General features: G+C 41.4%; 1 protein-coding gene across 2 annotated transcripts in view; it reads right to left on the reverse strand.

Annotated features, from left to right (window-relative positions):
* The window catches only part of ACACA (acetyl-CoA carboxylase alpha), a 486,736-nt gene that overhangs the window by 229,081 nt on the left and 231,564 nt on the right, over positions 1-26,091 (reverse strand). For both annotated transcript variants that reach the window (XM_073666704.1, XM_073666703.1), the window contains exons 36-37: positions 10,831-10,872; positions 9,998-10,213 (exon numbers count right to left, since the gene is read on the reverse strand). In XM_073666704.1, the coding sequence (XP_073522805.1) occupies positions 9,998-10,213; positions 10,831-10,872 (258 nt within the window). The remainder of the gene's footprint in view (positions 1-9,997; positions 10,214-10,830; positions 10,873-26,091) is intronic.

A 26,091-nucleotide genomic window follows, 5' to 3' on the forward strand; every position in this document is an offset into this window, starting at 1 on the left:
GTTTTGCATGCGGGTTATCAAGAGCTTTTCCTAGCGATTTTAGCATCACTTGGAAAGTGCTTGACAACTTGGTCACACTATATAAATCCATGCAAACGACATGGATTTATATAGTGTGACCAAGTAATAGTTTAAAAAAAAGAATAAGAATGGTAAAAAATAAAGATTATACTTGCCTTCTGATGGCCCCCGGTCTCCTTCTCCGCTCCGTCCAGTCTCCAAGGTGTCTCGCGGTGGTGTGAAGGACCTAAGATGACATCATTGAGTCATGTGACAGGTCACGCGACCGCCGACGTCAGCGGTCGCGTGACCTGTCACATGACTCAATGACGTCATGTCAGGTCCTCACACCACCTCGAGCCGCCCAACACATCGCACGTATCGCTGAGGAGGCCGGGGGACATCGGAAGGTAAGTATAATCTTTATTTTTTTATTTTAAATTCTTTTTTTTTTACAGTTTCTATGGTACCCAGGTCTGGATGAGAGTCTCCTCTTCTCCAGACCTGGGTACCATCCGCATATTGAACCGTGTGATATACGCATGTGCAGATGCAGTGATGCGGATGTCACGCGGTCCAATGCAAGTCAATGGCGGCGATTACGCTGCGTGTCCGCAAAAATAATGGACATGCTGCGTATTGTTCCTCAATGATAATCCGCAGCGGAAATTTCAGCAGCATGTGCACAGCACATGCGGATCATCATTGGGGACCATGGGGCACGTATTACCAAGCGTTTTTTAAGCATTTTCGCTGCGGAAATGCGTATGAGGCACAGGTGTAGACCATTGCAGATTTTGGGGTAGATTTTTAGGTTGGCTGTATAATGTAATTTTTACGCTGTGTCATAGACATTTAGGCTAAGCTCCCAAAATGAGTATTTGGTGTGTTTTGATGATGCAAATGTTCTGCAGCATGTCCTCAGCAATTAGCTAAATTAGGCTACTTGCATTTATCAGTGCATTTTTTTTTACATGCACAAAGTTTACAAAATCAATTTTTTTACATTCAAACACCGAAAATGACAGCTCAACACACCCACATCCACTTGCATCTGGGTGCACAACAGCCTGAGCAGGCAAAAAAAAATATCAGCAGAAGTCGGCACTGCATTTTCCTTGGTTCAATACTTTATTGAAAATCCAAGTACATAAATGACAAATAGTGCGCTCTTCAATACATCTTATGCATTACGGAATGATTCCGAAACAAGTAAGATGTAATGAAAACCGCACTATATGTCATTTATGCACTTGTATTTCTAATAAAGTATTGAACCAAGGAAAACGGAGTGCCGACTTCTTCTGCCAATTTTTTTATTTTTTTTTTTAGAGATCACTTCACATTTGAAGTGACTTTGAGGGGCCTATGTGACAGAAAATACCCAAAAGTGACATCATTTTAAAAACTGTACCCCTCAAAGTGCTCAAAAACACATTCATGAACTTTATTAACTGTTTAGGTGTTTCACAGGAATTACAGCAATGTGGAAGGAAAAAATGAAAATTTTAATTTTTCCCACAAAAATGTTGCTTTTAGCCGCAAATTTTTCATTTTCACAAGGGTAACAGGAAAAATGGACCCAAAATTGTTGTGCAATTTCTCTTGAGTACACCGATACCCCATATCTGGTGGAGAACTACTTTTTGGCACATGGTAGTGCTCAGAAGGGAAGTAGCACAATTTTGCTGGAATAGGCTATGGGCGCGATGTTGCATTTGAAGAGCCAAATCAGATCATTTGAATATGCCAGATCAGCAGAAACCCCACACAAGTGACCCCATTTTGGAAACTACACCCCTCAAGGAAGTCATGTATGGGTATTGTGAGCATCTAGGTACACAGGTGCTTCACAGAACTTAATAACATCGTGATGTGAAAATGAAGAATAACATTTTTTACACAAAAATGTTGCTTTAATCCCAAGTTTCCCATTTTCACAAGAAAAGAAGAAGCAATTGAACCACACAAATTGTTGTGCGATTTCTCCTGGGTAAGTTGGACACATAGCAGGGTATAGAAAGGAATGAGCACTATTTGAATTTTTTCTGCACAATGGAACCAATTCTGGAAACTACACTTCTCAAGGAATTAATATAGGGGTGTAGTAAGAATTTTTGACCCTCAGGCAATTCACAGAATTGTATAACATTGGACTGAGCAAGAAACAAATTACCATTTTTTTCCACTAAAATGTTAATCTGGCCTCAAATTTTTTATTTTATTTTTTTTAAAAAAAGGAGAAAACGAAAAGTACAGTTTGTTACGCAATTTCTCCAGAGTACGCCATTACCCCATACGTGGTCGAAAACAACTTTTCAGGCACAGTATAATGCTCAGAAGGGAAGACGCGCCATACTGGAGTTCAGATTTTGCAGGAATGGATTAAGGGTGCCATGTCACATTGGCAAAGTCCCTGAGGAGCCAGAACAGCAGAAATCCCCCATAAGTGACCCCATTTTACAAACTACACCCCCAAATAAATTAATCTTGGGGTGCAGTGAACGTGTTTACATGTGGCTCACAGAATTTTATGCCATTGGGCGGTTAAGAAAGAATAATTACATTGTTACTAGTGCTGAGCGAACGTATACTATATTTGAGTCGCTGTGGCTGTTCAACAGCTGCAACACATGCAGGGATTGGCTGTTCATTAGGCTATCCCTGCATGTGTTGCGGTTGTCTAACAACCGCGAGACATGCAGCTGCGGCGACAAGAGCATATTTTACGAGCACGCAGAAGACACGTTACCTCAACAGTAATTGCTACCACTAAATATATTCTCTTAGCCCAAAGTTTTTAATTTTTATAAGGGATAATTAGAAAAAATGGACAGCACACTTTGTTGTGCAATTTATCCTGATTTTAACACAACAATTTTGTTTTAGCCCCAGATTTTAGATTTTCACACTGGGAAAATGGTTAAAAATGGCACCAAAATTTCTCACACAATTTCTGCTGAATGAAGCAATATCTATAATATAACGGTAGATATGTCCTTCTGTCTGATGCACCTGCGCAGTCTAGCCAGACAGGAGGAAACATCAGCCGTTACAGGTGAGAGGGAGGAGGACGAGGATGAAGGACTGTGGTGCCCGAGATCGCGGTATGCGAAAGCGCTGACCGCATACCTCTATCTTCGGTGCCATTAGGACACATACCTCGATCTCCGGTGAGTCTGGAGGAGGAGAATGGCGATGAAGTTCGCGCCTTCACACTCCTCCTCCAGACTCGCTGGAGAACGAGGACGCGCTGCAAGGGAGAGGGGAAAAAAGTGAGTAGGAGTGTTTTTTTTTTTATTTTGTTCTATGGATGGGGGCAGCACAAATACCAGGATGGGGGCAGCACAAATACTAGGATGGGGGCAGCACAAATACTAGGATGGGGGCAGCACAAATACTAGGATGGGGGCAGCACAAATACTAGGATGGGGGCAGCACAAATACCAGGATGGGGGCAGCACAAATACCAGGATGGGGGACCAGGATGTGGGAGCACAAATACCAGGGTGGGGGCCAGGATGGGGGCAGCACAAATACTAGGATGGGGGCAGCACAAATATCAGGATGGGGGACCAGGATGTGGGAGCACAAATACCAGGGTGGGGGCCAGGATGGGGGCAGCACAAATACCAGGATGGGGGAGCAGGATGGGGACAGCACAAATACCAGGATGGGCGCAGCACATATACCAGGATGGGGGAGCAGGATGGGGGCAGCACAAATACCAGGATGGGGGAGCACAAATACCAGGATGGGGGAGCACATAAAAGGATGGGGGCGCAGGATGGGGGCAGCACATAACAGGATGGCAGCTGCACAAAAGAGGATGGGGGGCGCAGGATGGGGGCAGCACATAGCAGGATGGGGGAGCAGGATGAGGGCAGCACATAACAGGATGGGGGCACACAACAGGATGGGGGCGCAGGATGGGGGCGGCACATAATAGGATGGGCTCAGCACATAACAGGATGGGGGCGCAGGATGGGGGCCGCAGGATGGGGGAGCATATGCCAGGATGGGAAACAATATACCAATAAAAATGCTCGCCACCCGGGCGTAGAACGGGTTCAATAGCTGGTTCCATATGTGCACAAAACTGTGTCTGACTGCGCGTTTATGAATGCCTAAAAAGACACATAAAAAGAGTGAATCATAGGCCAGAAGGGAGTTCAAAATGACTCCATCTGCCTCATTACAGTAAATTTTCTGTTGGGAATTTTGTCTGAATCACAGTTTTCAGAGATTTACACCTAAATCCCGGTGTAAGTGCTCAGTGTAGAGTGCAGGATAAATGTGAGCCTAGCCTTACTGCGATGTTTGGGAGCCAGAATGAACAAATCAACATCAGATGAAGAATTAGTTTTATTTATTTGTTTTTTTTCTGCTGTTCACAATGTGGTATAAGTTATAAGGCAGCTTTATTCTTCAGGTCACTATGATTAAAGCAATACCAGATTTATATCGATTTTGCTACTATCACACTAAAAAGGCTTTTTTTTACAAAATAAAGTTATTTTCACCACCATATTTTGAAGGCATTAGCTTTTTTTTTATCTTTTGGCCGACAGTTACATGAGGGTTTGTTTTTTGTGGGATGAATTGGAGTTTTTATTGGTACCTTTTTGGGCACATTTTTTGATCGCTTTCTATTCCACTTCTTGGAAGGCAAGATGAACAAAAAAAACACAGCAATTCAGGATTTTTTTTTACGCCGTTCATAGTGTCGTAAAAGTGATCCAACAGATTCATCTGCGATACCACATGTATATTGTTTTTATGTTTATAAAACAATTTTATAGACAAAAAAATTATTTTTCATGGCCTTATAGGCCAGTAAGCTTAACCTCTACTGTGGGTAAAATCCTGGAGGGTTTCCTAAGAGATGCTATACTAGAGTATCTGAAGAAGAATAACCTCATGACCCAATATCAACATGGGTTTACGAGGGACCGTTCCTGTCAAACTAATCTGATCAGTTTTTATGAGGAGGCAAGTTCCGGACTGGACCAAGGAAATGCAGTGGATGTTGTGTATATGGACTTTTCAAAAGATTTTGATATAGTTCCACACAAAAGGTTGATACATAAAATGAGAACAATGGGGATAGGGGAAAATATATGCATGTGGGTTAATAACTGGCTCAGTGATAGGAAACAAAGGGTGGTTATTAATGGAAAACACTCAGACTGGGTCTCAGTTAACAGTGGGGTACCACAGGGGTCAGTTTGGGCCTGCTTCTTTTTACAATTTATTAATGAGTAGTGTTGAGCGAGTATGTTCTATTAACCCTTTCGCCGAGTATGCTCGGGCCGAGCTCCGAGTATTTATAGCTGCTCGGTGATATGCTTGAATCACTCCCGTGTGCATGATTTGCAACTGTTTGACAGTTTTATTACATGTGAGGAATGTCTATTTCTTACACATTCCTCACATGTAAAAAAAACTGTCAAACAGTTGCAAATCATGCACACGGAGCGATTCAACCTGATCACCAAGCAGCTATAAATACTCGGAGCTCAGAACATTCTCGCTCAACACTATTAATGACCTTGTAGGGGGCATACAGAGTAGTATTTCAATATTTGCAGATAACACTAAACTCTGCAGGGTAATCAATACAGAGGAGGACAATTTTATATTACAGGAGGATCTATGTAAAGTAGAAGCTTGGGCTAATAAATGGCAAATGAGCTTTAATGGGGATAAATGTAAGGTAATGCACTTGGGTAGAGGAAATAAAATGTATAATTATATGGTTAATTGTAAAACACTGGGCAAAACGGTCACTGAAAAAGACTTGGGTGTATTGGTGGATGACAAGCTTACGTTTGGTGGCCAGTGTCAGGCAGCTGCTGCAAAGGCAAATAAAATAATGGGATGCATTAAAAGAGGCATAGATGCTCACGAGGAGAACATAATTTTACCTCTATACAAGTCACTAGTGCGACCACACTTAGAATACTGTGTACAGTTCTGGTCTCCGGTGTATAAGAAAGACATAGCTGAACTAGAGCGGGTGCAGAGAAGAGCGACCAAGGTTATTAGAGGACTGGGGGGTCTGCAATACCAAGACAGGTTATTACACTTGGGCTTATTTACCTTGGAAAAACGAACGCTTAGGGGTGATCTTATTACTATGTACAAGTATATGAGGGGACAGTACAAAGACCTTTCTACTGATCTTTTTACTCTGAGGCCTGAGACAGGGACAAGGGGGCATCATCTACGTCTGGAGGAAAGAAGGTTTAATCATAATCACAGACGCGGATTCTTTACTGTAAGAGCAGTGAGACTATGGAACTCTCTGCCGCATGATGTTGTAATGAGTGATTCACTACTAAAATTTAAGAAGGATATGGATGCCTTTCTTGAAAAGTATAATATTACAGGTTATATATACTAGATTCCTTGATAGGGTGTGGATCCAGGGAACTAGTCTGATTGTCGTATGGAGTCAGGAAGGAATTTTTTTCTCCAATGTGGAGCTTAGTGTTCGCCACATGTTTTTTTTTTGCCTTCCTCTGGATCAACATGTTAGGCTATGGGTTGAACTAGATGGACTTAGTCTTCCTTCAACCTGAAAAACTATGTTACTATGTTATTCTGACATATATAGCTTTTCTATTCTTTCACTGACGGAGCTGTATGGCAACTTGTATTTTGCAGGACAAGATGACGTTTTCTCATAAATGCCATTCCTATTTATTTAAGACTTTTTGATCGTGTTTTATTCCACTTTTTTTTGCTGGTAATATGATGAAAAATTTTGCTACGTTTTTTTTATTTTTTTTATACGGTCTTCACTGTAGGGATTAAATAGTGTAACAGTTTAATAGGTTGTTCCGGACATGGCGATACCAAATACCTGTAGGTTTTTTTGTTTATTTTTGTTTATACATAAATATACGTGTTGGCATAATATTTTTATTTTACTTCCTTAATTTTGTTTTCTAGTCTTATATTTTTACAGTTTTTTTTTCTTTTTTACTTAGTTCCTCTACGGGACTTTCATTATTTTGATCACTGGAATAATGCATTATATCTGTCAGTGTGACACTGGCAAAATGCCTTTTAGACCATGCTCTTGGCATATTCCACCATAGCTGGCAGACTGAGATTTGGGTGCGGGGGTACTGATCGGGTAAGGAGAGGAAGCCCCATCCCACTACTAGCCTTCGAAATGCTGTGATCACTACTCACCACAGCATTTAGAGGGTTAAACAGCCAGAGGCTGTGTGTGCACTGCCCTTTACAGCCTGAGCTTGGCTATCGTTTAAGCTGAGCTCCTGATGGCGATCGTATGGGCACAGTACCAGTGCTCACATGATCGCCAAGACGTACCAGCACGTCCATTTGCTGGAAGTACCAGCAAGACATGACGTACCGGTAAGTTATTTGTCAGAAAGGGGTTAATAAATTATCAATCACTTCATTTAGTCATAAACGTATACAAGACAAATATGTCATAAGAATAGCAAGACATAACACAAATTGAGGAGAAATTATGAAAAAGACTCAGGGTGGACACAATACCTGAAAGTTCCCTGTAAAGTTAGAAAATACCTGGTAAACTTTCCATGTAATTGTCATAAATATATTGTGGTAAGGTACACACATCTCAAAATATGTCAAGAAGTGAGCAAACAAAAATAGATAATGTTGTTAGTTAAGTAGGAAGTCTGGTGTGTCGTGGATCATGAATCTGTACACCGAATACACCACCTACACCAAGAAGCACAAAAGTAATACTAGAGTCCAAGTCTTGAGGCAACCATAGATACCGTGTGTATTACAAGTACAAAGAAATCTGTGGAAAAGAAAATACACAGGACCAGGGAAACACTGAAAATGACATTTTTAAGATGAAATACAGCCAAAAATGAGCACAGGCTAATTACCTGGGTGTATTATGGTTCCCTCTAGAACTTAGACTGTACATCCTTTGTACCTCTTGATGTCAGTGGCATATTTGTTGTACGGATTGACTTTTTAATGTTGGATTTTGTCCTGCATTCTTTTGCATTATGAGTAGCTCCACATAGGTCCAGAAATATTTGGACAGTGGCCGATTCTTCGCGATTTGAGCTCTGCATGCCACCATCTTGGATTTACAATGAAATAACTGAGATGTAATTGAAGTGTAGACTTTCAGGTTTAAGGTTGAACAAAAATATCCTGTGAAACGTTTAGGAGTTGCAACCATTTTTTTTACAAACCGTGCTCATTTCAGGGGCCCAAAAGTAATTGGACAAATGAACTTTATCATAAATAAAATGTAAATTTTTAATACTTTGTAGAGAATCTTTTCACTGCCTGAAGTCTGGAAGCCATGGACATCATTGAATGCTGGGATTCCTCCTTTGTGATGCTTTGCCGGGTCTTTACTGCAGCTGACTTCAGTTACTGCTTGTTTGTGGGTCTTTTTGCCTTATGCTTTTAACATGCTTTACACAAAACGTGCTTGTTGGGGTTAAGATCTGGTGATTGACTCGGCCATTGCACAATATTCCACTTCTTTGCCTTAAAAAAAATTCATGGGTTGCTTTTGCAGTATTCTTTGGGTCATTGTCCATCTGTACTGTGCATTTGGTTGATTTTGAGCAGAAAGTAAAGCCCTGTACACTTCAGAGTCCATCCAGCTGCTTCTGTCTTCAGTCAGATCATCAATAAACACTAGTGACCCAGTGACATTAGAAGCCATACATGCCCATGCCATCTCACTGCCTCCACCATGTATAGAAGATGTGATATGCTTTGCATCATGAGCCATTCCAAACCTTCTCCATACTTTCTTCTTACCATCATTCTGGTACAGGTTGATCTTAATTTCATCTGTCCAAAGAATGCTTTTACAGAACTGGGCTGGCTTCTTCAGATTTTTTTTTGGCAAAGTCTAATCTGGTCTTTCTATTTCAAAGGCTGATTAATGGTTTGCACACTGTGGTTAACCCTCTGTATTTCCTCTCATGAAGTCTTCTCTTTATACTAGACTTACCTACTTCCTGGAGGGTGGTCTTCACTAGGGTGGATGTTGTGAAGGGGATTTTATTCACCATAGAAAGAATCCTGCGATCATCCACCACTGTTGTTTTCTTTGGACATCCATGCATTTTTGCGTTCCCAAGCACAGCATTGCGCGCTTTTTTTTGCAGAATGTACCAAACTGTTGATTTGGCCATTTCTGGTATCCGATGGATTCCTTTTTTTTTTTTTTTTTTTCAGCCTAATGATGGTCAGTTTTTTTTTCTCCATTGAGAGCATCTTTGACTGCATGTTGTGGGTTCATAGCAATAATTTCCAAATGCAAATGCCACATCTAGAATCAGCTCCAGACGACCTTTTATCTGCTTAATAGTGATGAGCGAGTATGTTCGCTTAACCATTTCGCCGAGTATACTCGGCAGAGTACCGAGTATTTATAGAATGCTCGGGCTTTAAGTTTTCGTCGCTCCGTGAACGTGATTTGCAACTGTTTGACAGATTTAATACATGTGAGGAATGCTGGAAAAACAGGCATTCCTCACATGTATTAAATCTGTCAAACAGTCACAAATCATGTTCAGGGAGCGCCGAAAACTTAAAGCCCGAGCATTCTATAAATACTTGGTACTCGGCCGAGTATACTCGGCGAAAGGGTTAACCGAACATACTCGCTCATCACTACCGCTTAACTAATGGATTAACGAGGGAATAGCCCATGCAGCTCATTAAAGAGCTTTTGAGATAATTGTCCTATTACTTTTGGTCCCTTTAAAAAGAGGCAGCAACATATTAAAGTGATGTAATTCCTAAACTCTTACTCCAATTAGGATGGAAATACCCTCAAATTAATGCTGAGAATCTGCACTTTATGCTCATATTGATTATATAACTGTGTCTTCAATATGTTTTGGTAAACAGCTAAAATGCCAAAGCTTGTGTCACTGCCCAAACATTTCTGGACCTAACTGTATTTAGTGTTGTTATTAAAAATTAAAAATACTGTCATACCCACCTTGGTAACTAGATCTGAGTGTCTGATGATCGCGCGGACAAAGAATCTATAATCTGTCACTTCAGTTCCTTCTTCTACCTTAGCAGCCCCCAAATACAGATGCATTTTATGGTTCGAACATGGAATGGCTGTTAAGTCAAAGTTTCTCATACGGTTCAGTTCCAACTGGAAAGCAAGGGCAGGTTCCAAATGTCTGTAGATTCGATCTTCTTCAAACTTTAAAAACACAAATTTTGACATAATTATTTAAAAGAAATATATGAATGGAGAACTTATGATGCTATATTCTACGTTTGAAATGATCATTTACAAATCATGCACTATAATATGAAATCATGAATTTTGGGTCCGGCTAACATCTAACATTACTCAGGTGCATTTTAAAAGGAACCTGACAAGTAAAAAAATGCTGCGCAAACGGTGGGCATCAGCCAGTGCCTGAACAATCACAGCCATATATGTTTGTCTCTGAAACTGCTTCGTTTCATAGAAAAACATACTTTTAATGACTGCCGGGGACCAAGCTGCAATGTAGCAGTAGTTGTACAGGCGGGTCCCTGGCGGCTTCTTCCCACTCGCTGACCGTGACTGACAGGTCTCTGCCTATACACGCATGTAGGCATACATGGCATGTAGGCAAACCCACATGACTGTGATCGTATAGCACGGTTTGGGCAGCTTGTATCACTTGTCAGGTTCCCTTTAAGTTTTTATTATACTTATTGCCCCTGCTTGCTTTATAATAAGATTATTTTCTTTCTGTCTAGACAACTCCTGTTAATTTTATTCATTCTAAAATAAAAAAATAAAATCATCTGTGATGGAAGACATACCTTGTTCCTTGCCCGGAAAGTAAAGAATTTAGGGAATTCCCTCTAGAGATAGTAAAAAAAAACAGGTTAAGAATTATTAATAATAGAAAAATACTACACTTCACAAACGAAAACAGGAAAACATTAATGTATAAAATATAACAAAGGAAGGTGCATATAACTGATGAGCATCATACTACTTACAGGAAAGCGGTCATCAGGTTTTAGCCCTATAAGCTAAAGGCATGGCTATAATGGCGCTGTGATGCTGATTAATATGATACCTGATGTGAAGGGATCCGCACATTGGTTGTTTAACCCCTTAACAACATCTGACGTAACAACATGGTGTCCGCTAACAATTTGAGCCGACAATTTGTTAGCGGATACCATGTTGCATTTGGAGAGTCCCTGTGTGCCCAAACATTGGAGCTCCCCCACAAGTGACCCCATTTTGGAAACTAGACCCCCCAAGGCACCTATCTAGATGTATAGTGAGCACTTGGAACCCCCAGGTGCTTCACAAATTGATTCATAAAAATGAAAAAGTGTTTTTTTTTTCACTTTTTCATTTTTATGAATCAATTTGTGAAGCACCTGGACGTTCCAAGTGCTCACTATGCATCTAGATAGGTGCCTTGGGGGGTCTAGTTTCCAAAATGGGGTCACTTGTGGGGGAGCTCCAATGTTTGGGCACACAGGGGCTCTCCAAACACAACATGGCGTCCGCTAATTATTCAAGCAAATTTTACAATCAAAAAGTCAAATGGCACTCCTTCCCTTCCGAGCCCTGCCGTGCGCCCAAACAGTGTTTTTTCCCCACATATTGGGTATCTGCGTGCCCAGGGGAAATTGCACAACAAATTTTGGGGTCCATTTTTTCTTGTTACCCCTGTGAAAATAAAAAAAATTGGGTCTAAAGTAACATTTTTGTGAAAAAAGTTAAATGTTAATTTTTTTCTTCCACATTCAAAAAATTCCTGTGAAGCACCTGAAGGGTTAATAAAGTTCTTGAATGTGGTTTTGAGCACCTTGAGGGGTGCAGTTTTTAGAATGGTGTCACTTTTGGGTATTTTCTGTCATAAAGACCTCTCAAAGTGACTTCAAATGTGATGTGGTCCCTAAAAAAATGGTTTTGTAAATTTTGTTGGAAAAATGAGAAATCGATGGTCAACTTTTAACCCTTATAGCTCCCTAACAAAAAAAAATGTTGGTTCCAAAATTGTGCTGATGTAAAGTAGACATGTGGGAAATGTTATTTATTAACTCTTTTGTGTGACATATCTCTCTGATTTAAGGGCATAAAAATTCAAATTTTGAAAATTGCAAAATTTTCTAAATTTTCGCCAAATTTCCGCTTTTTTCACAAATAAACGCAAGTGATATCGAAGAAATTTTACCACAATCATGAAGTACAATATGTCACGAAAAAACAATCTCAGAATCAGTGGGGTCCGTTGAAGCGTTCCAGAGTAATTACCTCATAAAGTGACAGTGGTCAGAATTGTAAAAATTGTCCTGGTCATTAACGTGCAAACCACCCTCGGGGCTTAAGGGGTTAATAATCACCTTATGAAGTTTTCAGAAAATGACATCTTCTGTGCTCCAGTGTGCTTAGGGGCAGGACGCGCAGGCGGGATCTTCTTTTCGTTCTCTTCGGTCACTGATTATTCTCGGCTCAGTTCAGAGCCAAGATCTCGATTTGTGCATGCGCCGCCTCCGGCGCTATTTTATTGAAGTCCGGCAAACAGGATGCCGGCTCACACTGCGTACGCCCACACAATGATGGCAGCAGCACTAAATTTTAAAAAGGAGGCAGGTCACTGAATAATCAGTGACCTGCAAATAAAACAGTTGAGACTGTTGGGGGAGTAGAGAAGGAGAAGAGGACACTGCCCACATATCCTGCCCCGAAGCACACAAGAAGTCATTTTCTGAAAATTTCATAAGGTGACCAACTGACAGCTGGCAGTAATGCTGAGCTGCTGTCAGTAAGTACCGGGGACGAAGATATAGCCGCAACTCTCTATACACATAGCAGTGACTGAACCAGCACTGGCACCACCTCCATGACTGAAAGTTTATTTTCTCCCGGCAGGGGGACGGTCTAAGTGTGGGTGCCGGCGGGTTCAGACCAATGTTCACCTGCAGATTAAACCCCTTCAAATCTGCAGGTTAATAGCATTTTTCATGTGACCGCTTTCCTTTAATAATATAACTTTCGCGTTTCTTCTCTGTACTGATTATGCTCCGCTCCTGGCTGCACTATGTATGGTTTCCATTGGATTTTAGTAACTTCATAATTGTAATACTGGTGGCTTAAAATGTTCCCATCCCTTCCCTCCTTTTTCTTCCTATAACTTGATGCTTTATTGGCCATTATACTTATACTCTATGATATATTGATGCTGATATTGTCCTGTTTATTCTTTGTTTTGTTTTTTGTACATGAAAATTGTATAATCTTTCAATAAAAATTGAATTTTGAAAATAATATAACTTTCATTACAAAATCTTCAGATTAACTCAAATTAGTTGATGCAAAAATAAATACCCCCACATCAAAAATTACTACATCTAGCATTTTTCATGATCTCCATGATTATAAAAAAAAAAGACAGGACCAAGTCTTATAGGCATGGAGTGAACAAGTTGATCATTGTCATGTTGGAAAAGTGCAGGTCCAGCAAGGGCATGGAGTGATGGTAGAATCTTCTCCTTCAATATAGAGCAGTACTTCTGTGAATTCATGATACTATCAATGAAATATAATTGAAACCAGAAGTTTACATACACCATATAAAAAGACACATGTGCATGTTTTTTTACAATATCTGACATGAAAGCAGAATAAACCTTTCCCGTTTTAGGTCAATTAGGATCACCATAGTTTTTAATATTCGCTAAATGCCAAAATAATGAGAGAGAGAATGTTTTAAGGCATTTTTATTACTTACTGCAAAGTCAAAAGTTTACATACATTTAATTAGTATTTGGTACCATTGCCCTTAAACTGAATAACTTGGGTAAAACATTTGGGATATCCTTCCACAAGATTCTCACAATAGTTGGTTGGAATTTGGGCCCATTCCTCCTGACAAAACTGGTGCAACTGATCCGGGTTTGTAGGTCGCCTTGCTCGCACCAGCCTTTTCAGCTTTGTCCATAAATTTTCAATAGGATTGAGATCAGGGCTTTGTGATGGCCACTCCAAAACATTGACTTTGCTATCCTTAAGCCACTTTGTTACCATTTTGGCAGTATGCTTCGGGTTATTGTCCATTTGGAAGACACATTTCCGCCCAAGCTTTAACTTACTGGCTGATGTCTTGAGATGTTGCTTCAATATTGCCACATAATCTTCTTTTCTAATGATGCAATCTATTTTTTGAAGAAGTTTACCAGTCCCTCCTGCAGCAAAACAACCCCACAACATGATGCTGCCACCACCGTGTTTCCCAGTTGGGATGGTGTTCTTAGGCTACAAAGCTTCTCCCTTTTTCCTCCAAATGTAACGATGGTCATTATACCCAAAAAGTTCAATTTTAGTTTCAACAGACCACAGGACATGTCTCCAAAAATGAAGGTCTTTGTTCGTGTGTGCATTTGCAAACATTATTCTGGCTATTTTATGTTCCTTTTGGAGTAATGGCTTCTTCTAGGCAGAGTGGCCTTTCAGGCCATGTTGATAAAGTACTCGTTTCACTGTAGATATTGACACAATCTTACCAGCTTCCACCATCATCTTCACAAGGTCTTTTGCTTTTGTTCATGGGTTGATGTGCACATGTCGGACCAAAGCACGTTCATCTCTGGGACACAGAATTAGTCTTCTTCCTGAGAGGTATGATGGCTGTACATTCCCATCTTGTTTTTACTTGCATATAACTAATTGTACAGATGAAGGCGGCACCTTCAGGTATCTTGAAATTGTACCCAAGGATGATCCAGACTTGTGCAAGTCCTCAGTTCCCTTCCTGATATCTTGGCTGATTTCTTTAGACTTTCCCATGATGCTACACAAAGAAGCAGTGTGTTTCAGGTGTGCATTAAAATACATCCACAGGTGTGTCTCTAACTCCTATGTTGCCAAAAAACCTATCAGAAGCTTCCAAACACATGACATCATCATATGGGGAGTCTAGAATTGTTTAAAGGCATAGTAATCTTAGTGTATGTAAAATTTTGACATTGCAGTAAGTAATAAAAATGCCTTAAAACATTCTCTCTCTCACATTATTCTGCCATTTGTCAAATATTAAAAATCATGGTAATCCTAATTGACCTAAAACAGGAAAGGTTTATTCTGATATCATGGCAGATATTGAGAAAAATATGCATGTGTGTCTTTTTATAAAGTGTATGTAAATTTCTGGTTTCAACTGTATAGCTCAGCAACACTCATGCAGCCTCACATTTGGTCACTGCCCCCATCATGTTTCACTGTAGACACCACGCATTTTTCTTTGAATTCCTCACCTTTGCCATGCCATACTATTTTGAAGCCATCAGTTTAAAAAACATTTATCTTGGTCTCATCTCTCCAGAGTATAAAGCTCCAGTAGCCTTCATATTTTTCAGCATTGGCTCAGGCAAATTGCATTTGGGGCTTTTTGTGTATGAGCTTTAGAAGAAGCTCCCGTCGTGGATGACACCCATGTATGCCATTCATCTGCTATGTACACGGTATTGTGCCAAAAGAAACACTCACACGAGTTTGCATTTCTATTTCTTTAGGTAACTAAGGTGAACCTGCATGTTGATTTTCCTCAACCCTTCTCATCAGAAGACATTCCTATTTAGGCTATGTGCCCAAGTAGCAGATTTGATGCAGAGCATTTTTGCCTCTCTCTGGCAGAAAAAAACGCATGCAGATTTACATGGGTTTTTTCTGCCAGAGAGAAGCGTTTTTTCAGCGTTTTTACATGTGTTTTCGAATGCGTTTTTTCAAGCAGTTTTCCAAGCGATTTTGAGCATCACTTGGAAAAGTGCTTGACAAGTTGGTCACACAATATAAATCCATGCAACTGGCATGGATTTATAATGTGTGAACAACTGATGCTTTAAATGCAGCATCTATAGTAAAAAAAAAGAGAATTAAAACGTTAAAAATAAAAAAAAAACCTGTATACTCACCTCTCCGGTCTCCTCCAGTCTGCTCCCGGCCGCGTCCTCTCTCTTCGGCGTCCCGCAGTGTACTGTCAGGACCTGCGGTGACGTCATTTAGTCAGTTGATGGTCACGCGACCATCAGGTGACTAAATGACGTCACCGCAGGTCCAGACAGTACACCGCGGGACGCCAAGGAGAGAGGACGTGGCCAGGAGCAGACCGGGGGCAGCCGGAGAGGTGAATATACAGGTTTTGTTTATTTTTAACTTTTTTATTTCTTTTTTTTACCGCGTGGTAGCCGGGATGAAGAGGAGTTGTAGTCTCCTCTTCATCCCGGGTACCACACGCACCGCGATTATGCTGCAAATTCACGGCCATTGAATTTAATTGAAACGCAGCAAATCCACATATACCTGCGGGTTTGCTGCGTTTCAATGTTCCTCAATGGCTGCAAATTTGCAGCGTAATCGCGGTAGAAATAGTCATGCTGCGTTTTGCAACGCAATGCGAATTTGGCGCGCAAATTAGCGCATCATGTGCACAGCACATCCGAATTCACATTGCTTTGCATGGAAAGACTGTTTTACAAGCGTTTTCATGGCGTTTTCTCAGCCGTAAAAACGCCTCAAAAATGCTACGTGGGCACATGGCCTTAGGTGTTAACTACCATGGTCGGGCTGGACGTCTCACTGATATGGTTGCAGTTTCATCATTGTTACATTTTTGTATCTCTTTTGCTACAGTATTCTGACTGATAAGTAAAGCTTTGCTGATCTTCTTGTAGCCTTCACATTTCTTGTGTAAATAAATATTTGCTCTGGTCTTGTGATATTTCTCTTTTATGTGGTGCCAAGGCTGACAACATGAAATGTTAGTTTTTTTTTTTGTTAATTAATGCTGTTTTATAGTCAACTGTCTGCTGGATACTTGTTTAATGAAAAAATAGACTTACCTGTGGTTTAATTCTTGTTAATTAGAATATTGTAGTCTAAACTTTAGTTTAGCTCCCAAGACATTCATTGGGTTGTACTCAGTTTTGCAACATGGGCTTGGATATATTTGTTAGGAAAATTACTTCTTTGGGTGTGCAAAATAACAAATCTTGCTTGCAATCAATGGCTCACATTTGTGGAAGTATTTTGTAGTACAGCATCCCATAGAAAAAGTTGATTCTGACAGGAAACTAATGGTTTGCTGACAAATCTTTATGCTGAGCATGGTATGTGTTGAACTTTAAGTCTAACCACAAGCCCTTTTTCTCTAAACAAGCCTACTTCGTATTAGGTAACCAATCTAGTCACCTCATGGCTCTACAAATTGGACACAATAACTCAATCATCTATCTCAGACTTGGAACTGAATAAATCAATTGAGCCAGATGGGTTTCCAATCGAAATCTATCAAATCTATAAAGAAATGCTATTCCAATATTGCTCTCCACCTTGGTACATGCTTTTGTGTGGACCAGTTTTCTTCCTACATGTATGAAGTATCCATTATTGTGATCTTGATGCCTGATAAAAACCTGCTAGACTGTGCCTTCTACAGACCAATATCCTTGGTAAATGCAGATTACAAAATACTGACTAAAATCTTTGTTACACGCACGCCGCTAGGTTCAGGTAGAGCGAGATGGGTTTCATGAATTCATTGGAATACTGGGGGAACCGTTACTCAGGGCGACCATAGGCTGCAGCTTCTCTCAGGCACACGATAGATTCAGTTGCTGACCAGACAAATCTGACAAGAGTCTTTTCCAACAGTTTTACAGTGGAATTTAATCTGGAGCATGGCCAGTGCAATTCAGGGATATTACAGCAACAATCTTCATTATAGTAATAAAGCAGGCACAGTAACGTCAGTCTCTTCAGTAGCATAATTCAGCACAGATTAGATATATTGGCAGCACACTTCTATGCATAAACAGCAGGCTTTCCCTTCACAAGAACTCACTAGTACACAGCATTCTTTATCCTGCATGGGGATGGAGAGGGGAGGGTTTGATGAGGGAGATGATCTATGTGACACAATTCCTTCCAGTCCTCTTCTTCCTGCCCGATGATAGACTTCCTGAACTAACAGTGTAAGGTATCTGACCTGTGTTGAGCTTCACCCTGGACTTTAATCCTGGTCTCTTTCCTGCACTTCTGTGAGATACAGATCACACACACCACTTCTCCATTTGGCTGCAGCCAGAATAGTAAACAAGTTCCCCACAATCTCCCATGGCCACTACTAACCACTCCCTGTCTCTTGTGAGTGTGTTAACCCCTCTAGTTGCTGGATGCTTCTAAAGCACAACACTTCCTATCTCCTGTGACTGTGTTAACTCTTATAGTGGCTAAATGCTTTTGAAGCAACAGCACTACTACTGCATGTCACATCTTGGCAAACCAACCTACCATTTAACTGCATAATCCTTTCTACTTTCAAGCCAGACCAAATGGGCTTTATGCCCAGGTAGTCCACCACTACTAATATTAGGCGTACACAAACTTTAATACAATTGTGCTAAAATTGTGTTCGAATGACACTGTTCGGACTTTTGCTTAAACTATTTGGTGGGACAGTTACAAAATACTATGACATGGTTCCAGCCACACACACGCTTCCAGTGGCTGACTACTTCCATACTATCAGAGTGGTGGGCAACGGTTTGCTCCTTCTGCAAGTCTAAAAACTAGTCCCCTAGATTAGATGAACCTCTAAGAAATTACTAAACTAACTTATGGTACTTATCCCTGATCTTCCCATCTGGAATAATCTGACTCTGCCTTCTTTATAGACTGTCCCATATTCTGACCTGTGGACTGCCCAAGGTATCAGAACTATAGGAGACCTTCTGCATTTGTTTAGATACTTCCAATTGAAAAATGCGTCGAATACACAATTCCCACCAACCAATGCCCCCATTACTTAGGACCCAAGAATACCAATAAGATGCTTAAAGCTCGCAAGTGGCCGCTTCCTTCCCTGTACATGCACCTGTTGTCAGCTAAGATTGCCCCCTTTCCATTGCCAGTGGACCAAGATCTACCTGACCCTGTTAGTTTACATAGAGAGCGTAAATGTCACACCAGGTGTGGAAAAGACTTCGTGTAACACAAAGGGAAAAGGGAAAGGGGGGGGGGGGGGGAGACCTCCTAGTCTGGTCTAGCGTCACCCTGTCTCAACTAAAGTCCCTATATTGCCTCCTCAGCAATTGTCACACACATGCCTCGCCCTACTCTCCCTGGCGTATGGCTATGGCTAGGGATGGAAGGAGATGAGCACTAGTCAACCTCCACTAAACTCTATAGACAACAAGGGTGGACAAAACAGGGAAAATGGCTTAGCTTTAGATGAACTCCAAATAAGCACACGGCCTCAAGCTCCAGAGAGGAGGAAGTACTGCTGCTGCTAAGCTTCCCAAGAAGAAATGGATATAGCCAGAGACTCCCTCTCAAACACAATTATATATACACCCAGGCCAGAGAGCTAATTAGCAAGAGAGAGGTAGCTGCTTGGTCCTAAAGACAGCCTCTTTTATAAGAGGCTGTCTGCAGTGCCAAACGTAGAGATCTCCTGCAACCCACTGCAGGGCGACTGTCTGTCACCTGACACACCCGTGACGGTACCCACCCCTCTACGAGTGGCCTCCGGGTTTCTCAGGAAAAGAGTTGCGGAATGAGCGAACCAATCTGGGAGCGTTCACCTCTGTCGCTGAAACCCACATCCTCTCCTCTGCACAAAGTATTGTAGAAAACGACATTGGAGACGAGAATCTACAATCCTCGAAATCTGGAACTTCAGATTACCATCAACCATTACTGGGGGTGGTGGTAGAGGTGAGGGCTCAAGAGGTTCCACATGCCTTTTGAGTAAGGACCTGTGAAAAAACATTGTGAACCTTGAGGGCCTGAGGAAGTTCAAGACGAAACACTGCAGGGTTAATGACGGTGGTTATTTTATAGGGACCAATAAACCTAGATCCCAGCTTCCAAGAAGGAACTTTCAATCTTATATTCCTGGTAGACAACCACACAAAATCATTCACATTCAGATCCGGACCGGGCAAGCGTTTTCTGTCAGTAATACGTTTATACCTGTCTTCCGTGGTCTTTAAATTACACAGAACACCCTGCCATACCGAGGAGAGTGACAATGAAACAGTTCCTCCTCAGGAACTTTTGAAGCTCCTCCCCCACTGAAGGTACCAAACTGTGGATGACAATCATATGCACCGAAGAACGGTGACCTGCCAGTGGATTCTTGACGATGATTATTGATGGTAAATTCCGCCAGCGGTAAGTAGGATGCCCAGTCCTCCTGATTTTCGGAGACAAAACACCTGAGGTATGTCTCCAAGTTGTGATTGACACACTTGGTCTGACCATTCGACTGAGGGTGGAAGGCAGAGGAAAAGGACAGCTGCACCCCCAGTCGAGAACAGAATGCCTTCCAGAACTTGGAAACAAACTGGGTCTCCTGATTAGTCACCACATAGGAGGGAAACCCGTGAAGCTTCACAATCTCATTTATGAACACCTGAGTAAGTGTCTTGGCATTGGGAAGTGCAGGAAATGCGGCAAAGTGAACAATTTTACTGAAACTATCTACTACGACCAAAACCACCGTTTTGCCTGCAGAAACCGGTAGGTCAGTAATAAAATCCATGGACAAGTGTGTCCATGGCCTACTAGGGATAGGTAGCTGAAGAAGACTACCAGACGGACGGGTATGCGAAACCTTAGAACAAACGCAAATACTACAAGCGGCTATGTGTTCAATTACATCCCGATGGAACCCCAGCCACCAAAAACGACAAGAGAGGAGGTTCGTGGTTGTCTTACCACCTGGATGCCCAGCAAGCACAGAGTTATGATGTTCCTTGATTACTTTGCGGCGCAGATCAGAGGATAAAAATAACTTTCCTGAAGGGCAGGAGGTAGGAGAGTCCCCTGAACCTCCAACACCTGACCCTCCAGTTCAGGAAAAAGAGTCGAAATGACTACCCCTTTCTGTAATATCGGGGCAGGGTACGCACGGTCACCACCACCAGGGAAACTCTGGGACAAAGCATCAGCCTTGACATTTTTGACCTCTGGACGAAAAATGACAACAAAATTTAACCTAGTAAAAACAGGGACCATCTGGCCTGCCTAGGGTTGAGACGTTTAGCTGACTGGAGATAAGACAGGTTCTCATGGTCAGTAATAACAGTAATAGGATGGACAGCCCCCTCCAACCAATGTCGCCATTCCTCGAAAGTCAATTTGATCGCCAAAAGTTCTTTATTACCCACGTCATAATTTCTCTCAGCCAAAGACAAATTTTTAGAAAAGGTGGCGTATGGACGCCATTTACCAGGGGTCGAACCCTGAGACAACACAGCCTCAACCTCGACATCCGAAGCATCGACCTCCACAATAAAGGGTTGAGAAATATCGGTTGACAGAGTATAGGTGCAGTGGCAAAATCGGACCAAAATCTGACCATTTGGAAAAATCAGACCCCTTCTTAGTCAAGTCAGTAAGGGGTTTCACTATAACAGAGTAATTTTGGATGAATTTCCTGTAAAAATTAGTAAAGTCCAGAAAACGTTGTAGAGCCTACAGATTCTCGGGACGTTCCCAGTCAAGAACTGAAAGGATCTTCTCCAGATCCATCCGAAAACCTGAAGATTACAACAAGTATCCCAAAAACTGCACCTCCTGAACAGCGAAAACACATTTTTCTAGTTTGGCATAAAGTCTGTTATCCCTTAATATCTGGAGCACCTGCTTATCATGTCCCCGATGGGTCTCAAAATCAGGTGAATAAACCAAAATATCGTCCAGATAGACCACCACAAACCTCCCCACCAAATGATGGAAAATATAATTTATGAAATGCTGGAATACCGCAGGTGCATTGGTCAAACCAAAAGGCATAACCTGACTCTCGAAATGTCCTTCTGGGGTATTGAATGCCGTCTTCCATTCGTCCCCTTCACTGATTCTAACCAGATTGTAGGCTCCCCTTGAATCCAACTTAGAGAATACCTTAGCTCCCTCAACCTGGCTGAACAAATCAGGAATCAGAGGAAGAGGGTATGGATCACGGATGGTAATTTGATTTAACTCCCGGAAATCTAAATAGGGACGTAGACCGCCATATTTTTTCTTCACAAAGAAGAGCCCTGCCGCCACGGGCGAAGATAGGGTCTGATATGTCCCTTCTCCAGACTTTCCACAATGAAATCCTTCATAGCTTGTCTCTCAGGACCAGAAAGATTATACAGTCTGGACTACGGTAGCTTAGCTCCAGGGGTCAGGTTAATAGGATAGTCATAAGCACGATGAGGAGGCAAATCCTGACACCCCTTCTCAGAAAAAATGTCTTCAAAACCAGACAGAAAAGCAGGTAATATTTCCGTAGAGACAGTAGCAATGGAAATATCTAGACAGTTCAACAACCCAAAGAAAAAAGAAACATGCTTAAAAGTGTAGTGATCACCAAAAAATGAGTACAAAAGATTTTTATTAGTCAATAAACAAATATGTACACATACACAGCACAAAGAAGAGTAAAAACATGTAAAAAACAATGACTGTTGAGTACATCCCAGAGATGACCCCAATATCACTATGCATGTAATATCACACGATGTAGTAAATGGTCAGAGCACACAGGGCTCCTTTGCAGATAATAAAGGTAGAGTTTAAACCATACATTAATGTGCTGTCCTATAAATAACTCACAGTTCCAAATAGATTATATATATTATATATATTATATATATATATATATATATATACATACATATATATATATATATATATATATATATATATAGCACATACCCCAGACCATAAGTCACATGTCCAATCTCAGGCAGCGTACATTGTAAGCCTCAGGTCAGATGGGACCAGAATGTATATAAGCCCATCAGATATAGTCACCTGCGTCCAAATGTCACTACAGGTCCAGTCAGTCAATTGCAATAAAGGAAAGTTTTTCCAAACGGATGCCCCTTGAATGCAGACAGAGTGATGTAGCTGAGCCTACATAGGTCAAAGACCTATATAGGCTCTGCTACATCACTCTATGTCAAGGACCTATATAGGCTACATCACTCTGTTTCTGCATTCAAGGGGCATCCGTTTGGAAAAACTTTCCTTTATTGCAATTGACTGACTGGACCTGGCTGGTGACTATATCTTGTATGCTGTCGGAGATTGGACATGTGACATATATATATACATATCCACAGGGTGGTCCAAAAGTAGGTGGACAGAAAGTGTAATAAGGTTATGGAGGGGGAGATTTATCAAACATGGTGTAAAGTGAAACTGGCTCAGTTGCCCTTAGCAACCAATCAGATTCCACTTTTCATTCCTCACAGACTCTTTGGAAAATGAAAGGTGGAATTTGATTGGTTGCTAAGGGCAACTGAGCCAGTTTCACAGATCTAGTTTTCACAGATAGATCTCCCCCAAATCTGTTTTCTTTTCAGATAATTCAGATAACACATAAGGGCAAATAATTTAAATACAGATCAAAGAAAATGGATTTTAACAGAGTATTGGAAATCTCAAAATGCTGAAACCGTTAGAGCAAATTGGGTTGAAACATTTGGTACTCAAGCCCCAAAGAGACAAACCATTTACCACATTCGTGACAAATTCAATGCCACTGGCTCAATCCTTAATGCTCCAAAAACTGCTCGACCCAAAACAGTCTGTACAGAAGATAATAAACAACTTGTTGCTGAAACATTTGTTCAGAGTCCAAAAGAATCCACCAGAAGAGCCTCTTTGGAATTGGGAATTTCACGAGCTTCTATCATGCGAATCCTGAAATCTATTGGGTGGAAAGCTTATCGTCCACGTCTAATTCATGGTTTATTGGAGGATGATCCAGACAGGCGACTGCAATTTAGTGTTTGATAAATCTCCCCCTTCATAACCTTAGTACACTTTCTGTCCACCTACTTTTGGACCACCCTGTATATATATTTTTATCTATTTGGAATTGTGAGACACCACTGAGTGCCGCATACATATTTTTTGTTAGCAGTCCTCATTATTTATAGGACAGCACATTAATGTATGGTTTAAACTCTACCTTTATTATCTGCAAAGGAGCCCTGTGTGTGCTGACCATCTACTAGATCGTGTGATAAAATATGCATAGTGATACTGGGGTCATCTCTGGTATTGACTCTTTTTGGTCAAGCTTGTACTCAACAGTCATTGTTTGTTTGTTTTTTTAAATGTTTTTACTCTTTATGCTGTGTACGTGTACATATTTGTTTTTTGACTAATAAAAATTGTTTGTACTCATTTTTTGGTGATCACTGCATGTTTAAGCATGTTTCTTTTTTCTTTGGGTTGTTGTGCTATTTCATGACATGCTGCAGGGAGATCCTGTTTTTTGATGATGCCCTCCTTACTTGTACTTTAATATATAGACAGTTCTCATGGCAGTAATCTCCCCATTCAATAATCTCCCTGGTTTGCCAATCCACCAACGGATTATGTTTAACAAGCCAAGGAATGCCCAAGACAATCAGAGTAGGAAGATTGTCCAGAACATAGCAAGGGATGATTTCACAATGAACTGACCCCACCCGTAGTTTTACATTATGTACAATCTGAGTGAATGCTTTCTGTGCCAGTGGTGCCGAGTCAATGGCAAAGATGGGAATAGGTTCAGCTAAAGCACAGCAAGCAAGACCATGCGCTTTCACAAACTCAGCATCAACCATGCTGACTCCGGCTCCACTGTTAACAAACACAGAATTTTTTTTCGGTTTTGCTCTCTAGCACCACCTCTGCTGTCAGGACAAAGCGGGAACTGCAGTTTGGCCACAAATGTACCCCTTGTTTATCCAACTCCAGATTAGCGAGAGTTAATAGAGTCTCCTTTTGTTTAAGAATTGAAGGACAGATGCCAACAAAGTGTCCCTTTTTCCCACAAAAATAGAAATACGCCTTTTTTCTTGAAAATCTCTGGGGAGATGTATGATGTAGAGACACCCCCTAACTGAATGGGTTTCTCCCCTTCCCCCATTACTGATTCACCCCCAGACTGCTCCCCTGGCAGAGGTACACAACCCCAGCAAGAAAGCTCCGGAGAAGATGGTCGCACCCGTCTATCCCGAAGGCATCTATCAAGAAATATGGCCAAAAACATGGCAGCCTCCAATGACTGAGTAGTTTCATATACAGCCAAGACATCTTTCAACCTTTCAGTAAGCCCCTCACAAAACTGACTTTTAAGGGCTGAGTCATTCCATTTGGAATCTGTTGCCCATCTACGGAATTCCGAACTGTATGTTTCCACTGACCGAACCCCCTGCTGAAGGCGATGTAGCCTATAGACTTAGCCAAGGCGACTAGGTCAGGGTCATCATAGATGAGGGCCAGAGCTAAAAAAAAAAAAAAAAAAAACCCTCCACAGATTGGAGACAAACCATGTCCTGCGGTAACGAAAACGCCCATGACTGAGGATCGCCCTGCAATAGAGAGATCACAATACCAACCCGTTGCTCCTCATTACCGATGGAGTAGGGACGAAGTTTAAAATACAATTTGCAGGCCTCCTTAAATACAAAAAACATGTCCCTACCTCCTGAAAACCTGTCCTGAAAGGCAACCTTGGGTTCAGGCTGGACAGGCCTACCTGCAGAGACCCCTATATTGGTGATCTGTAACCACTGATGTTGCTGTACCTCACCACGGAGGTCATTCACCTCCAGAGACAGCCTGTGCAGCTGCTCTGCAACTGAACCAATACCCAAGGGAGAAAGGAAAAAAAAGGTGCACGCTCAAAAACACACAAAGAAAAAAAACAAAACAAAATGTCAGCTCCCTTTTTTTTTTCTTTTCAAAATGTGCTTGGCCGGCTATAAATGCCACACCAGGTGTGGGAAAGACTAAGTGCAACACAGAGGGAAAAGGGAAAGGGAGCCCAGACACTAAGGAAAGGGGGGAAGTGGAGACCTTCTAGTCTGGTCTAGAGTCACCCTGTCTCAACTAACGTCCCTATATTGCCTCCTCAGCAATCGCGTATAGTTATGGCTAGGGTTGGAAGGAGATGAGAACTATTCAACCTCCACTAAACTCTATAGACAACAAGGGTGGGCAAAACAGGGAAAATGGCTTAGCTTTAGATGTACTCCAAATAAGCACACGGCCTCAAGCTC

This window comes from Phyllobates terribilis, unplaced genomic scaffold (genome assembly GCF_046119375.1).
Source record: "Phyllobates terribilis strain yellow unplaced genomic scaffold, ASM4611937v1 Scaffold_2__4_contigs__length_985480577, whole genome shotgun sequence".
In the NCBI taxonomy this organism is placed as follows: Eukaryota; Metazoa; Chordata; class Amphibia; order Anura; family Dendrobatidae; genus Phyllobates; species Phyllobates terribilis.